At 42.0% G+C, this 17,448-nt stretch overlaps 1 protein-coding gene across 4 annotated transcripts in view; it reads right to left on the reverse strand.

The window, feature by feature from the left end:
- MAP3K5 (mitogen-activated protein kinase kinase kinase 5) overlaps positions 1-17,448 on the reverse strand; it is a 237,533-nt gene that overhangs the window by 33,170 nt on the left and 186,915 nt on the right. For all 4 annotated transcript variants that reach the window (XM_064291248.1, XM_003404038.4, XM_023555048.2 and 1 more), the window contains exons 22-24: positions 8,883-9,060; positions 8,620-8,788; positions 1,625-1,810 (exon numbers count right to left, since the gene is read on the reverse strand). In XM_064291248.1, the coding sequence (XP_064147318.1) occupies positions 1,625-1,810; positions 8,620-8,788; positions 8,883-9,060 (533 nt within the window). The remainder of the gene's footprint in view (positions 1-1,624; positions 1,811-8,619; positions 8,789-8,882; positions 9,061-17,448) is intronic.

Genomic DNA, 17,448 nt, shown 5'->3' on the forward strand with positions numbered 1-17,448 from the left:
TAGCTTCATTTCTTTAAAGGATTTGCCTGCTTATCTGAGTCACATGGGGGTATAACATTTAGTAAACTGAAATATTTCACCAAAAGCCAGGCACGCAAGGTACAGAAGTACCTCTGTCACCATGACGTGCTCCTCATAACTCTCCATTAAACAGTGTATCACACGGGACCCATTCTTTGGGCTCATTTTCATCCCGGACAGTGAGTGAGCAAGGGCAGTGGTATGTGTGTGTCTGTCTGACCTGGGCCCAAAGCCGGGGATTACAACTAAACAGGTCTCTATCTGAATTCTACTAGCCAACTTGCTTTCCAGTCTCTAGGATGGAAGCCAAATATGTGAGCAAGTGCAAATTAGCTAAATTATTTCATTCTCTTTGCAGATGGCTGGGTTTCCCGAGTTGCAGTGACAATGTGCCATTAGCAATTATCATCAGTGATAGGTCTCGGAAATGGCTTTCGTTCCCATCTATGATCTCAGTCACATCAGAAGCCTTCTCCCTGCCGGTGATACAGCATAAAGACCAAGTGGCTTGCTTACACAGTGTCTCAGAGAACACTTGTGGTTGCTGAAGGATTATAATTTGGTCTTCAAGCAGGGATCATTTGGTGCTCCACACATGATTGTCAAGACACCTTCTTTGCAGAAGCGATAATTACATTAAAAAAAAAAACCCAAACCCATTGCCATTGAGTCAATTCTGACTCATAGTGACCCTGTAAGAAAAGTAGAACTGCCTCATAGGGTTTCCAAGGCTGAAAATCTTTACAGCAGCAGACTGCCACATATTTCTCCCATGGTGCAGCTGGGTGGGTTTGAACGTCCCACCTTTTGGTTTGCAGCTGAGCACTTAACCACTGCACCACCAACGCAACTCAATTTTAGAATACTCAGCCATCTCTTGTTAGGTCAAGGGATTGCCCTCCATTCTGTGGTGCTCTGTACTCTGAAGTATATTCTTGGTTAAGAAATTGTGGACATTTATAAAACAAACATGATGATAAAAATGTTCTGTATTGAAACCAGAGAAAAACTGAAAAAAAAAATTTTTTTTTTTTATTTAGTAGTGACCATGGTGGTACAGAGGTTAAGAGCTTGGCTGCTAACCAAAACCTCAGCAGTATGAATCCACCAGCCACTCCTTGGAAACCTTATGGGGCAGTTCTACTCTGTCCTATAGGGTCGCCATGAGACAGAAGCGACTGATGGCTTCGGATTTGATTTTTATTCAAATTTGTACCATCACATTTTTCTCCATGGCCACTAGATGGCGTTTCTCACAGAGAATTAGAAAGTACCTGACTTAAGTGTGTTATGTTGCTAAAGTCACTGAAATAAATAGAGAGCCACTACATGATTTCATAAGAACAAAATTCAGCAATGGGAGATATTTGCACATTTTGGTCTTTTCCATGGTGATTGAGTTTTGTGTATCTAACTTTGAGGAATGGAAAAAAACAAAACATCAAACCTGACACTTAGAAACATACAAATGGGCAAATTTTCTCACACTGATCATTTATAAAGAATAGAGGTTACTGAAATTATTAAAGAAAGGAAAGATAACATTTTCTGGATAATTTTGGCCTGAGTCTGTTAGAAAGTAATGATAAAATGTCATACTTACAGCATCTTGAAAACCAAAGAGAACCACTTGAACTTGACTGATACCATGGCTGTCGAAGTCTAGCTCCAGCTTCAACTTTGACAGAGTGGTGGCGATGATTTTCCGGTCAGTGGATCTCACGAATTCTCTGAGGCTTGCAACGAGGGTTGTGATGTGTTCCCACTTTAGTTTAGGCTCTTCAGCTCCCTGTGGAAAAAACAACCACCGCTCAGTTGATCAGTACTGCACGTATCAACCATGAGGTTTTCATACCTACAACCCTTTCTGAGAATTGGGTTTCAAAATGCTCCTGCTAAAGGAAAAGACCATATTTTGAACTATACGGCGCCTCCTACCCCTCAAGAAAGAATCGGACTTTGGGAGGAAGGGTACTGCCCCACACATTGGCCAATAACCCTAATGCAGTCAGATATACAAAGTCCTAGGATGGTGCAAACAATACGCTTAGCTGCTCAGCGAAAGGTTGAGGTTTGAGTCCGCCCAGAGGTGCTTCAGAAGAAACGCCTGTTGATCTGCTTCCGAAGAACCAGTGAAAACCTGACAGAGCACAGCTCTGTTCTGACACACACGGGGTTGCCATGAGTTCACTGATGGAAACTGGTTTTCATCATATATACAAAGCTTTGCCCAAACAGGGACAGGTTTGGGCAATAAGATTCATGCCCTCAGAAATTTTAATTAGGAACTAAAGAGAGAATCAGCCAGTAAGCCATAGGCTCTCGAGCTCAAAGTTGGCCCACAGAGAGAAGTCAGAGAATATAGTCGTGAGTACATCCAGTTACAAGGAAGGAAACAGAAGCAATGGAGGTGAGAGTAACAACCACCTGGGAGAGAAGTGGACAGAAACAGCAAATCAAAAAGGCCCAAGGCAACCAAGCCAGAGAAAGATGTGTAAATTCGTACAACCTGAAGTTCCTTGGAACCACAGTCTAGTTTCAATTCACCTCCCTCATTGCTGTGTGTCTATGCATAACACATCCCAGGTTCTTCAATTGCTCTAAAACATGTTAATTCTTTGCAACTAAAAGAGCCCACCTCAAACTCCATCCCTGAAACCATTCCTTACCCATCTGTGATGCATTTAGTTATAAGAATAGACCAACAGACTATTTCACATATTACAAATGTAATACAATAATTAACCAAATTCCCTCTCTCAATTTCAATGTTTACTTTGGGTAAGGAAGATTTCTTCTTTATGGAAAATACAAACCATTGCGGTTGAGTATATTCTGACTCATAGCAACCGTATAAGACAGAGCAGAACTTCCCCACAGGGCTTCCAAAGAGCAGCTGGTGGATTTGAACTGCCGACCTTTTGGTTAGCAGCCGAACTCTTAACCACTGTGCCAAAAGGGCTCCATGGAAAATAGAGTAAGATGTTATTTATCCTCATTCAACTTTAAGAAACAATGGGGTTTTTATTACGCTCATTTCTATCACTTATTGCACCCTTTCTTACTGCACCATTAATTAAATATTCCTCATTTGGGCTGTAATGGCTACACTTTCCAGGATTCTATAAAAACAAAGAGAAATACACCATCAAGTTCTTTCTCTCAATATGTTTTCATTTGGAGGCTGCCTGTCATGTTTATGTTTTCATGAGAAAAGATTACACTGAAAAGCTTCAATGGCACCATTAAGGGAATATTTTAAAATCAGCCTGGGAAAGATGATAAACTTTGCTTTTTTCTCACCACAAACTAAATTACACCCAAAGTAAAGAATCACAAGCAAGGTCGTAACATGAAAATATGCTCAAGAAGAAAAAAAAAAAATTAGTTATTCAGAAATTGGAAGCTTATCTCAGTAAAAAAATCAGTTTCATGTTTGCCAACTATTTAAAAAGCTAAATTTTTTTTTTTTTTTTTTTGACGTTAACTTTGTTTTCACAACAGAAAAACATGTTGTTTCTGGGTTTTTGGTGTGTCACTGTCCTACAAAGGAATGCTCTCTACTCTGGGAAATGTTCTGTCTATGTTCTTTCATTCACTTACGTAATCGCTATTTCTGTTCTAACTCCGGTCTCTCAGTGTTAACTCATCGTGTACTTTCCTAAATGAGCATCCTAGGTATTGGGGGAGCCTCACGCAGGATCAGAAGATAAATTTATTGTGCACCTGTTATAGGTTGAACTGTGTCCCCCCAAAATATGTGTTGAAATCCTAACCCCTCTACTTGCGGATATAATCCTGTTTGGAAATAGGGTTTTCTTTGTTGTGTTAATGAGGCCGTACTGGGAGGGAGTGTGTCCTAAACCTAATCATTTGCGAGTTATTAAAAGAGCAGATTAGACACAAAAGCACTCACACATGGAAGAAGACAGATGTCGTGTGAGGATCACCAAAGAGCCGTGGAATACCCGGCACCAATGACAAGGAAGAAATCAACAAGGCCAAGACTCTGATTTGGACTTTTACCCTTCAGGTCTGTGAGAAAACAGATTTCTGTTCTTTAAAGCCATCCACTTGCAGTGTTTCTTTTACAGGGGCACTAGTAGACTAAGACGATCTACTTGGTAGACCGTCAGCTCCATCAGGCCAGGGACTGTCTTGGTCACTGCTGTAGTTCCAACCCCAGCACAGACCCCAGCAAGGGAACTCACTTTTGTGACTGCGCTGAAATGCTTAAATTTTAGAGTTGGCTAATCATATTCAATTGTTTATTACTCCTACTTCTTGAAGCATACTTGAATGTTCTCTATAAAAGGAGAAATGAAAGAAAATCTTAAAAGCAAATATCAATTTGAAAAAAACAAAGAAAGAGGGCAACCATCAGAGGGCATGTCTTGTTGCACCAGCAGGAAACGACCAGTGAGTACCAGAAGCTGCTGGCCAGAATCGTGTTAAATCCAGCGTCATTGATAGCGGGGTTCCTTCTTGTAAGGACACTGTGGATCACTTTCTGTGACATCACACCACGGTTTAGTGGTGGAGCAGGAAGAGGAACCCTGGTTAAAATGGTTTAGTGGTGGAACAGGAAGAGGAACCCTGGTTACCGCTGGCTATTTCAGCTCATTGGGGCAGTAGAATGTAACGGTTAGGAGCTTGGGCTCAGCTTCAACTTGCCTTTGTTTGAAACCTAGTTCCAATACTTAAAATAAAAAAGGCTGTATGAATTAAGCAAGTTATTTAGCTTCTCTGAGTTTGAGTTACCTCATCTACAAAACAGGGGAAACATTGGTTGCTATAAGGAGTATCTTACTTTCTTAGTGCTGCCGTAGTACAAATACCACAAGTAGGTGGCTTTAATGAAGAGAAATTTATCTTCTCACAGCTTAGGAGTAGAAGTCTGAATTCAAGCCATCAGCTCTTGGGGAAGGCTTTCTCTCTCTGTCGACTCTGAGGGAAGGTCCTTGGCGATCTTCACATGGCATGGCATCTGTCTTCGCCATCTGTGCTTCTTTGCTTCCATGCCTAATCTGCTTCTCCAGACCTCAAAAATGGTTGGCTTAAGACACACCCTACACTGATACGTCCTCATTAACGTTACAAAGGAAACCCTACTCCCAGATGGCATTACATCCACATGTATAGGGGTCAGAATTTACAACACATGTTTCTGGGGGACACAATTCAATCCATAACAAGGAGTTCTTGAAATCATGTGTAACTGAGATCATAATAGAAAGCATTCTGTAAACATTAACTGCTACTATTGTTTTATTTTTATCAAGCAGGCTAATAACAGTGTCTAATATTTTTTTTCTACAACCAGATAGAAATAATTTATCTCATTGAAGTAGTAAATCTTTCTAGATACATCTTTACATTCAAGCCTAGCCTTTTTAACAAGGTCAAGATGTATATGTTGGTTTTTTCCTCAAGCTATCCCACAAGTTTTTTGAGTCTATCATCATTGTGAAATTCACTCATCATTATTAAGGCAGTTTAAACTCTGCCTGCTGCTATGAGAGCTCAGCAAAGGCAGTGTCTTAGTTACTTCGTGCTGCTGTAACAGAAAATCACAGTGGTGGCTTTAAAGAACAGAAATTTATTTTCTCACGATTCAGAAGACTGGAAGTCTGAATTCAGGGCATGGCTTTAGGGGGTGGTCCTCCCTTGTCTACTTCAGCTTCTAATAGCTGCCAGCAGCCCTTGGCATTCCTGGACTTGTACCTGTCCCTGTCATCTGTCTTCCTCTTCCATCTGTGTGTCTCTGTGTCTGTCCTGCTCTTTTTATAACTCAGAACTGATTAGGTTTAGGACCCACACTATTTGGTTATGGTCTCATTTATATAACGAAAAAACTTCCATTTGCTAAAAGGATTATAGGCACAGGGATTAAGATTTCAGTCCATAAAAGAGACAAAGACAAATACCTGAAACAAGCAGATACTTTCTGCCCTGGAAAAACACACTCTTTCAGAGTGATTAGGGGATTTAGGCAATCCCTGGCTTCTATGTGTTTCTGGCCAACAGACAACCAAAAACCAGACCCACTGCTGTTGATTCTGACTCATAGCGACCCTATAGGACAGAGTAGAACTGTCCCATAGTTTCCAACGAGCGCCTGGCGGATTTGAACTGCCGACCTCTTGGTTAGCAGCCATAGCACTTAACCACTACACTACCAGGGTTTTCCAGTAGCCAGCAGGCATCTAAAACTAGTGTCCACATGAAAAGCCTTCACCCTACGGCGGCTAATGCCAATTTCCTTTCCTTCCCACACACGCTCATCCCACCCCATGCAGTGCTTTATGTCCTCCCAGCACTTGACACCATCCTGCACACCAGAGAGGCAGTGCAGTGTGATGGTTAGGAACTCAGACCTAGCAGTCAGACTGCCTGGATCCAAATCCTGACTCCATCACTTAGGGCTGCAGGCTTGACAAGCTACTCAACTTCTCCGTGCCTAGTTCTGTCCAGTGTCAAATGAGGATACCAATAGTACTGCCACTACAGTATTATTGTCATGAGGATTAAATGAGTAATACACACGAAATACCGAGAATAGCACCTGGCTCACACAAAGTGTTTTATTATACATTTAACTAATCTTTTATTGTTTTTCTTCCTCCACTACAACGTCAGCCTCAAAAGGATGCAGATTTTTTTCTTTTCTTGTTCACTGTAGTATTCCCAGCACATAGAACAGTGCCTGGCACTGAGGAGATGCTCAATAGGTATTTGTTGAATGAATGAATGAATGAATGAATGAACTCCAATTGCTACCTCCATCTAAATGTGGTTCCCCTTCTTATCTCATTCTCAGTCCCTGAATGACCACAGTGAGAGGAAGGAAAAGCAAGAGAGAAAGCTAAAGGTTTAGAACTGCCCCACACTTCTCCACGTCTCCCACGGTTCCTGGGCAGCAGCCTTAGTTCTCATCCTACCCTCAACTTAGAGGTCTGGCTACCCCTCATCCCAGAGGACCCTCCTTCTTGGGCTTCAGAGTAACTGCTCAAGACAGCTTTCTATAGGACCAGAGTCAATATTTTCCCAAAAAGTTGAGATGTTGCTCATTTTGGTTCCCGGAGACTTGACTGGCACACATATGGCCTTTTGGGAGCCATGGTGGTACAGTGGTTAAGAGCTGGGCTACTAGCCAAAAGAGTAACAGTTTAAACCCACCAGCTGCTCCTTGACAACCCTATGGGGCAGTTCTATTCTGTCCTATAGGGTTGCTATGAGTTGGAATCAACTCGACGGCAACAGGTTTGGTTTTTTGGGGCTTCTTTTGGTATGTGATCTAAATAGGTGGATGTTAGAGAATTCATCGTGTGACAGAATTTAGTATCAGGCTCATAAGAGAACAGAGAAGCTTAACGGAGCTCCCAAGACAAGCAAGCTGTGGCTGGACAATAAGAGCCAAGAAGGAGAGAGTCTTGCTCTACTTATATCCCATTAAAAGCTTAAAACCAGTAAGCTGTTGGGCTGAGAGACTTTAAAAACTCTGCCCAACCCTTCCAGCTTCATCCTTTCTGCAGCTGTTTTCCCAGGACCAAGGGAGGGAAGAAGCTGCATGCAGCTCGGTGATCACGAAGAACAGCTGGGCCACGGTGGGGAAGCAGGTAGAGTCCCTGGTACCCACAGCACCAAAGAAAGAGGATAAAAATGCTGGGACCAAGCACGTCCGTGGGAAGGTGATAGCCACAAGGGGCCTGAGCTTCTGCCCCCACCCCCACCTCGGAAGTCATCATCAGTGTCTTGGATTTGGGGGAAGCCCTGTTTGCACCGGAGCAGAGTTGGGGAGAAGATTCTTTTCCATAACACATTTTTCCAGGGAAGAAGAGTTCCACTGATCAGTTTGCTTTTTTTTTTTTTTTTTGATAGTACTTGTGACCTTCTAGCCTATTGGGTGGTACAAACGGTTAACAAGCCAGAGACACCTCAGAAGAAAGGCCTGGCTTTTCTTCCCAAAAAATCAGCTGTTGAGAACCCTGTGGATCACATTTCTGCTCTGACATACATGGGGTCACCATGAGTTGGAATCGGCTCAATAGCAACTGGTTTTACTGGTTAACATACTGTGTACTGTACGTATTGTACTTCTTGTCTATGGCCGGTCACCCTCCATCTGGACGAAGCCCACTGCAGAGAGGTCTCTGTTACATTTGCTGATGTTTCCGGAATGTGCGGAGGAGTGACTGGTTCATAGTAAGTGTTCACTATGTGCTTATTGACTAAATGAATAAACACACCAATGAAAGTTTAAAGATAACCCTTATAACTTTGATCTACGGGGTGTTTAATTTATTACTATACATTTAACTTTGCAACTTGTAACTTGTAGGAATTTGCTGGAACTTCACCAACGCGACAGATTTGTTTCTGATTTAAAAATAGCCAACGTTCAAAAATGCAGTTTCTAAGTTAGGGATTTGACTTTTTTCTCCCTGGGGCAGGTTTGTTTTATCATATGAACACTCCAGCTTCCTTGGGTCTCTAAATCATTAGAGATTTGTTATAATATGTTACAATTCAAGGTGGTTATAATACTGTTAAAAACATGTAAACTTTTGGAAGTGAGGTGTCCGTGACAGGCTTTACCTGAACTAAAGATTCCATTAAGTTTCTCACGATTTTGTCTTGGTCTTCTGTTAGGATCCTGTGAAGGGTAGCTCTTCTTTCACTGTCCTTCCTCAACAGAAAGAATCCAGAATCTTTTTCTTCAGGGGAAGGTGGAGCACTGTGATCTTCAAAATTTTCATCTGGAATGCTATAATAAATATACGTACCATCAGTCACAATTTCCCTTATTAAATGACACACTTAACAATCTTCTTTCCACTCAAAATAGGTCAGGTCTTTACCCCAAAAAGAGTGTCCGTATTCCTTTTACGTCTTTTTCTCCACAGGATTTGGGTCTAGTTTTGAAAGAGAAGGGGTCCACCTTTAACTCAGTATCGGGCGAAACGGAGCCGTATTCACTACTGCTGCTCGTATCCTCGACCAGGACAGGTACCGGTAGGGATATACTCCTGAGATATTCTGCATGTGGTGAGATGGGGAAAGAAGATGATTAATGCTCTTAAAAAATTGCTGTTAATTGCCATCAAGTCAATTCTGACTCATGGCAACCCCACGTGAGCAGAGCAAAACTCTGCTCGATAGGGTTTTCAAGGCTGTGACCTTTTGGAAGCAGATCGCCAGGTCTTTCTTCCGAGGTGCCTTTGGGTGGGTTCAAACCACCGACCTTTTGGCTAATAACTAGGCACTTAGCTGTTTGCACCACCCAGGAACTCCTCTGAAGAAATTACACACACTGAAACACCTATTGGAAGACAGCAGTATTATTTGTCAAATATCTCATTGCAATTATACCACACAAGAGGCTGGTCATAATTATGACTGCTCCCTTTCTGCCTGCTCAGTATGATCCACATGGGCAGGTCAGTGATAAAGGAACTACTGGGCCCTGTTTTATAACTAACTGAAAGCCAGATAGGCCTCCTTCCTCCTTCTTATCCCCTTCCACCAATTATCTTTAGGCTCTATATCTTATGAGGATACCCTGGTGGCGTAGTGGTTAAGTGCTACAGCTGCTAACCAAAGGGTCGGCAGTTCAAATCCCCCAGATGCTCCTTGGAAACTCTATGGGGCAGGTCTACTCTGTCCTCTAGGGTTGCTATGAGTTGGAATCGACTCAATGGCGCTGGGTTTGGTTTGATTTTATATCTTATGATTCTAAGAATGTATGTGTCTGTATATGTGTGTATCTTTAAATATTCTTATTTTAAATGTAAATATGCATATATATTTTAAATATAAATATATATATTTATATATATTCTTCCAAATAGATATTCACAGTAGTTATTTCTAGAAGATGTGATTTGGGGTGATCATAATTTTCTTTAATTTATCCAAGTTTTTCAAGCTTTTTATATAAATAAGTACTGTTCTTATCATCAGAGCTATATTATTAAAAGTAGTTTTCACAGCAACTATTTAACAAGTAGTAACATCACACTACCAAGAACTTAAATTATCTCCTAACATATTGATAATTTAGAAGATGAAAAATATCCCATTACATAGCAGGAAATGACCTTTCTCTGAAGATATACCGCCCCAGACAGATTTCATCATGAGGAATCTCTTCCATGCTGCTCAGTACTGGAAAGGATTTTCTAACCACATCTAGGAGAATCCTTTAATCATATAACCTTGTGGGTAGTACACATTCCACCCCCTAGTTATATCAAAGATGTCATGAAGAACCATTACTCTTCTATCCCACCTGTAGGCCAGGTGAAGAAAGCTTGTATTAGAGGGGCACCTAGCTTTGGTTTCACCTGTAGGAAAGATGGGGGGGGTGGGGAGGGGAAGGATACAGCTTCTAGGGATAGGTTATCTCTGGGAAAACCATCGTACTGCTCAGTAACTGGAAAGTTTACTAACAATGGACTAATTGACCTGTCTGCTCTTATTTGAGTGGTTATAAAGTAGAATAACTATAAAGTCGGAAGCAAGATGAAGCCATTTAAGATCTGCTGTGAGTTTACCGATTTAATATCATTTTTTGTCTTATTTAAGCATATGGAAAAGTCCAAATGGCTACCCTGAAGATAAAGGACAGAAGAAAGCTCCTGGTATGCAGGATTTCCCAAATGTACTTGACCAGAGAATCCCCACCTTTTTGGAGGAGTTCTTGGGCCTGATGTTTCATAGACCACATTTTAGTAAATGCTGCTGTAGCAGAAAGCACACAAATTACCCCTTCCTTGCTGACAATAGTAGGTTATCTGAGAGGAGAACAGTTTGTCAGGGACCCAAATACAAGACTGCTTTTGAGAGGACATTTCTGGAGGTGGTCAGGCTCTACGGTATGCTTTGTTTTGCTTTAGAGATAATATCAGCTGTGTTTAGGGGCAACAGATTTCAGAATGGACGAAGCAGCTGCTAGCCTAGCCAACTAAGAACTCTGAGGCTTGGAGCAAGCTTTTCATCGCTATGAGATGTCAAGCCCCTAACTTTAAGTATTGCTGGTGGAAAGAACAAAATTAATGAAGGCTCTCACCGTTCCCTTGGCTTGATAGAATAGCCAGTCATCTTCATGAGAAGGCAAATAGCCCTGCCAGTGGTGTTCACTGCTAATCCCTAATACTCAGTGAGAACCTTGCAGCTTTGAGATTGGTGACAAAAACCAAACCAAACCCACTGCTGTCGAGTTGATTTTGACTCATAGCAACCCTGAGGTCCCCTTTAAAATACAGGCTATGCTCAAGAGTGGAAGCATGCATCATCTACAGTGCAAAGACAAAATTGATATTTTTGGGAATAAACAGATCAGATTTTACCTAGAATGCTACCAGATGAGGGGCTCCTATCGTGTGTGTGTGTGTGTGTGTGCATGCATTTAAAGAAGCAGAGGGAGTAAGGACTTGGATTATCCTGCTTTTTGGCTGTATGATGTTTGACTACCCAGTAATGACAGCGCCTGTGTCATAGTGGCCCATGAGTTTGAGGGTTGCTATGGATACTGATTGCCTTAAAAGACAGTCTAATGAGTTAAAACTGTATATGCTTAAAGATGGAAACAAGTGCCTGTCATTAAGCTCATCTAGGAAATGAAAGGACTTCCAGATGTTTTGAATGCCCAGTTTGCACAAACCTGATTCACTCTTCTACCCAATTTTAATTCAGTGAACCTGGTTCTAGATTGGTTCCCCTCTTTGTTAGGCCAACTCATGCATTCATTCATCTAACATATTTACTGAACACCTACTATCTTTGGGTAGCCACGAGGACTTGCTGATGGATTGGAGTGAACAATGTGAAAGAGAAGCATCAAAAAAGACCCTGAGGTTTCCAGCTTAAGAAAATCAATGGATGAATGCTTTATTTGCACACTAAGATGAGAGGAAATAAGAGCTGAAGGGAAAGTTTCTTTTGTTTGTTTGTTTTTGTGTTTTAAGGGGGAAGAAGTGTAATTTTACAGTTCAGTTGGGAAATAAGTTAGCTGGATGTAAGTCTGGAGCTCAGAGGAGAAAACTTAGCAGGACATAGAAACTTGGTAGCCCATAGCCTGTAGATGGTATTTAAAGCAGAGGACAACAAAATTTAGGGAAAAATAAAAAGAAAGCATAAGACTCAGTCCTTAACAACATCAATAATTTAGAAGAAAAGAGGAGGAAGAAAAGGTAGCAAAGTACAATGACGAGGAGCAGCCAGTGAAGGCAGAAGAAACTCAGAAGAATGGGGTGTCATGGAAGCCCACAGAGGACATGGCTAAAGCCAGAGACAATGGCCATCTGGGCTGAATGCCACTTAGAGGTTGAGTAAATTGAGAAGAGTATTTTTTGGGTCAAGGTCACTAATGATCTTGACCAGAGTAGATTCAGTGATCAAGTGGAAGAGTAGATGCTAAACTGGAGACAATGAAGATGAAGAGGTGAAGATCTAGAGACACACTGTACTTCAGGATATGAATTCATGAAGGAAAGCATGAAAATAGGGTGTTGGCCAATGAGGTGACACATAACTATCAGGAGAAAAATTAGTTTATGACAGAAGGGCACTCAAGCATGTGTATATGGGAGTGACCTGGAGAGGCTGAAGGTAAAGAAGCAACTGAAGAAGTCAAGAGGGTGTGGGATCCAGAACCTAAGTGGAGGGTTAGCCTCCTATAGGAAAATGTAAGGGGTTGGAAGAGAGAAAAAAAGGACGCTAAGGCAGGTAAAAAACCCACTGCCATTGAGTCAATTCCAACTTATAGCAACTCCACGTGTTTCCAAGTAGAACTGTGCTCCACAGGCTCCTCAACGGCTGTAATCTTTCCAAAGTAGATCACCAGACTTTTCTTCTAAGGTGCCTCTGGGTGGATTTGAACTCCAACCTTCTGGTTAGTTGTTGAGCATTTAACCATTTGTACCACTCAGGGACTCCTCTAAGGCAGGTAGGTTTACACATTTGTGGTTGGAGTACGATCACATCTACTCCTAATGTTTCTAGCTTTTCAAATTATGCAAGACTTCCTGGCATGTTAGAAAGCTTAGTGCCTTTCTGTGGTATTTCTAACTGTAAATGGGGAGAAGCTCAAACATAATTATTTCCAGAGGAGCATGTTGACAGTTTCTGGATAGCATAGAGGTCACAAGTCCCTTTGTTATCAGCTCACAGACATGAGTGATTGGTGCTTTGGGATGCAAGAGAGTAGCCTGGAAAAATGTTCCTTCCCTGGCAGCCTTAATGCTAATGTCTTGCCAATTATTAAGATGCCTCGTGCTACGGAGCTAGCCATCAAGTCTAAAAGAGGCTGGATGGACCTCTTAACTTGACCCCTGTGAGGACCGGAAATGTCAAAGGTATGTCTCCAGAGAAGCGATCTCATTGTTCTATTTTAGGGGCTGATGGGAGGAGTATGAAGCCAAAATTCCCAAAAAGATGGCTTCACCAAGAGGCTGGGGGTATGTTAGGGTGGGGGGTGGGGTGATTGGCCAGTCTATGGGCCCCAGGTTGCTGGGATCACCTGTCTGTGGGAGGGAGATGGCTCTAACTTCAGGGAATTAGATATGTCCATGCTTTGGGAAAGTGGGAACTTCTTTTTTAAATTCCTTCAGTCACTGTGAGGGGCACCTCAGGTCCTAATAGCTATTCATGAGCACCAGGGACCTCATGATCCTCCTTCTCCAGGACAGTGTGGGGACAAAGCCCAACTTTAGTACAAAGTCTCCTATCTGGTCACCCTGTCTCCTGTCCCCAATTGACCAGACCCTGAATGATGACTCTCATACTTTAGCAAGTATAAGAGTCTTCTGGATAGTTTACCAGACAATAAAAACCCCAGACCACACGCCCAGATTCTGGGTAGGGGCAGGAATCTTAATTTTTAACAAGGATCAGATCTGTCATAGTCACTTCTATATTCCCAAGGCTTTCTGCCTGGTTCCTATAATCCTACCGCCTAGTCTATAGTATAGTTTTAACATTTTTATTGAATGTTGGTGCTTTTAAGGTACTGTCGAGTCAACTCTGACTCATAGTGACCTTATGTATAAGAGAACAAAACATTGCCAGGTCCTGCGCTAATCATTAATCGCTCATATGCAAATTCAAGTTGAAGCTGAAGAAAATCTAAGCGAGGCCAAGAGAACCAAAGTACAATCTTGAGTACGTCCTGCCTGAATTTAGAGACCACCTCAAGAACAGATTTGATACACTGAATGCTAATGACTGAAGACCAGAAGAGTCATGGGATGACATCAAGGACATCATACATGAAGAAAGCAAAAGGTCATTAAAAAGACAGGAAAGAAGGAAAAGAACAAGATGGATGTCAGAAGGGACTCTGAAACTTGCTCTTTCTTAAGTGCAGAGTAGCTAAAGCAAACAGAAGAAATGATTAAGTAAATGAGCTGAACAGATGATTTCAAAGGGCGACTTGAGAAGACAACGTAAAATATAATGAAATGTGCAAAACTTTTTACTGAATGAATGTCATTAAAGCAACTATCCTTCATAGAGCTGTCAGACGATCCGTTGATAGCTGCACTTCCAATATGGTAGGTACTAGCCCGTGCGGTTATTTACATTTAAATTTAACTAAAATAAAAACTTAGTGCCTCAGTCATGCTAGCCACATTTTGAGTGTTTAATAGCCACATATAACTAGTAGCTACTGTATTGGACAATGCAGATATAGGACATTTCTATTATCCTAGGATGTTCTATTGGTCAGTGCGAGTGTCAATCCCAGATTGAAATCTTTCCCTGGCTCCCCACCATTCTTTGCTAATAATTTCTTAGCATTGCACAAGGAGCCCTTTGTGATTCAGCCTTGCTTATTCTCCCAGCTTCATCCCTCCCCCATGCACTATAAGTACCAACAGGCATCCTGAGCCACCTGTGTGCCCCTTAATACAAAGTGGGGTTTCACATATCCGGGCATTAACTATACTATCGTGGCCTTGCCTGGCTCCTGACTTTCCATCTATCTGTTAAACTCACATTCATCTTTATTCATCAGATGCCACCCCAACGGAAAGTATTCCTTGAAACCACTTTCTCAGGGTGACCTCAATCATTCCCTTCCCCTTTGGTACTCCCTCTGTGCAAACTAAATTATTCTACAGTGTAGTTCATTTTTGACTGTATGTCTCCGCTAGTCATAGTCAGGAACTATGCCTTTAGCAGCTTATACATTCATGGCCTAGCACATTTCCTATGCATACAGGGTGCACAATACATTTTATGAGTTAAAATGAATTACCCAATTCCCTGGGTCTATATGTGGGGATAAAAAAAAAAAAAAAAATTTTTTTTTTTTTTTTTGTGGGGATAGGGAGAACAGTGCAGGCTTAGATAAGTTATTTTTCTCTCTCCAAAACGGAAAGGGGACCTTATCACACCACCCTCCTACTACTATCTTGAGGGGAAGGCTGAGCAAACATAGAGGTCCCTTTGTTGTTGCTGGTTGTCGTCAAGCGATTCTGACTCATGGTGACCCCATGTGTGCAAAGTAGGAACTGCTCCATAGGGTTTTCAAAGCTGTGACCTTTCGGACGTAGATAACCAGGACTCTTCCAAGGTGCCTCTGGGTGGCTTTGAACCACCAACCTTTTGGCTAGTTGTTGAGCACTTACTCATTTTACCACCCAGTGACTAAGGGGCCCGTTAGAAAAAAAAAAAAGGAGAGCAATTATCTGGATAGAGATGGGTATCTGGCCTATAAAAAAACACCTGGGGAAGGAAGAGTACCGTAGCTTGCACTCATCTAGAAGGAGAGTTAAGACCAGGACATAGTTTATAGTTTAATTAATAGGAGGTTTTTTTTTTTTTTTATGATACCTGAGAACAATCTTAAATGGGATTTTAGCTCCTAGTTAGGTTAGCACATCTGTCTTGCTTTCCTAGAAAGGAGAGGGAAGAACGCATTGCCCATGTAATGATATCCCTTTAGCTGAGAGTCTGAACAGTATAATCATGTGGGAGTTGTGGTTACCCATTCTTTCTAGGCCCAAGTCAATGTCTCAGGCAAGTGGCAGATCAGGGAGGAATGGGTCACTGGGAGGTAAGAAGTCCCAGAGAGTCCTGGAGGCCCAGGGAAAGTTCCAAGAGAGAGGGGGAGGAGGAACAGGGAGGGCCCTTAGAGAAAGGAGAGGGGACCTTCAGACTGTGGTCTACAATTGAAAAAGCCACCGGGCATGGGCAGGCAAGAGAAGAAAAGGGCACCAGCAATAATATTATTAACAACTACTCTTATGATGTGCCTGCTGTGCTAAGCATTTTACATATGTGACCTCATTTAATCTTCACAACAACCCTCAGATCAGGTGCTCTAAATTGCACCCACTGGACAGATAAGGTCACTGAGGGCAAGTAATTTTCAAGGCCACCCAGTCAACAAGTGAACCCAGCTCTGACCCCAACACCCATCCTCTTAACTTTGACTATAAAATAAAGTCCTATCTTAAGTGGGGTTAGATTCTAAGTCAGAGCAGAGTCCAAATTACTCCTGAATGACCCTGAGCATGGAAGGTGACAGGGAAGGTGGGAGCAGTGACTGACCAAGGGCTCAGCAGATTTATACCGTCCATCTCACGCTTGCTCGAAGGCATGTTTTTGCTGAGAAGGCGTGTGGGCAGAATTGCCTGCTGAAATTATCATTCTCCCCTCTCTCTCTTGCCAAGTATGTGTACCTAGGTTCACATAAGTTAAATGTGTGACGGGAATCTATTTCCTGCAAACAAAAGCCAAACCATGTGGAAAGGATAAAACTCTCATGGGTTGAGCTTTTGGGCATAGTTCCAGACTCGTCCAGTATATCATTTTATTCTGTTCCCGGAACCAAATCTGTGAAGTGGTTTTCTTACCAGCACAGACTGCCTGATGAAACAAGTAGCCTGCTGCATGTCACATATCTAGAAAGTGGCTTTTATACTTTAACCCCTAAAGAGCTCTGGTGGCTGCTAACCAAGGGGCAGTTCGAACCCACCAGCTGCTCAGTAGAGGAAGTTTTGTCTTGGAGAAAGATGTGGTGGTCCGCTTCCATAAAAATTATAGCCTTGGAAACCCTATGAGGCAGATCTAATCTGTCCTATAGGGTCACTATGAGTCAGAATTACTTGATGGTGATGGGTTTTTTTGTTGTTGTTCTTACACTTTAACGCTAGCGTAAGTAACGCTAAATGCTATGTAGACTCTGATATATTTAACTACCTAATAACCGTATGATGGAAGAGTATTATGTATGAGGTCCCATCATTGGTAAAACAGAGGGTCAGCAAAAAAGAGGAAAATCCTCAATGAGATGGATTGACACAGTGGCTACAACAATAGGTTCAAACATAGCAATGATTGCGAGGATGGCACAGGACAGGGCAGTGTTTCGTTCAGCTGTACATAGGTTGGCTTTGAGTCGGAACCGACTTGACA

The sequence above is a fragment of the Loxodonta africana genome, chromosome 1 (assembly GCF_030014295.1).
Source record: "Loxodonta africana isolate mLoxAfr1 chromosome 1, mLoxAfr1.hap2, whole genome shotgun sequence".
NCBI classification, from domain to species: Eukaryota; Metazoa; Chordata; class Mammalia; order Proboscidea; family Elephantidae; genus Loxodonta; species Loxodonta africana.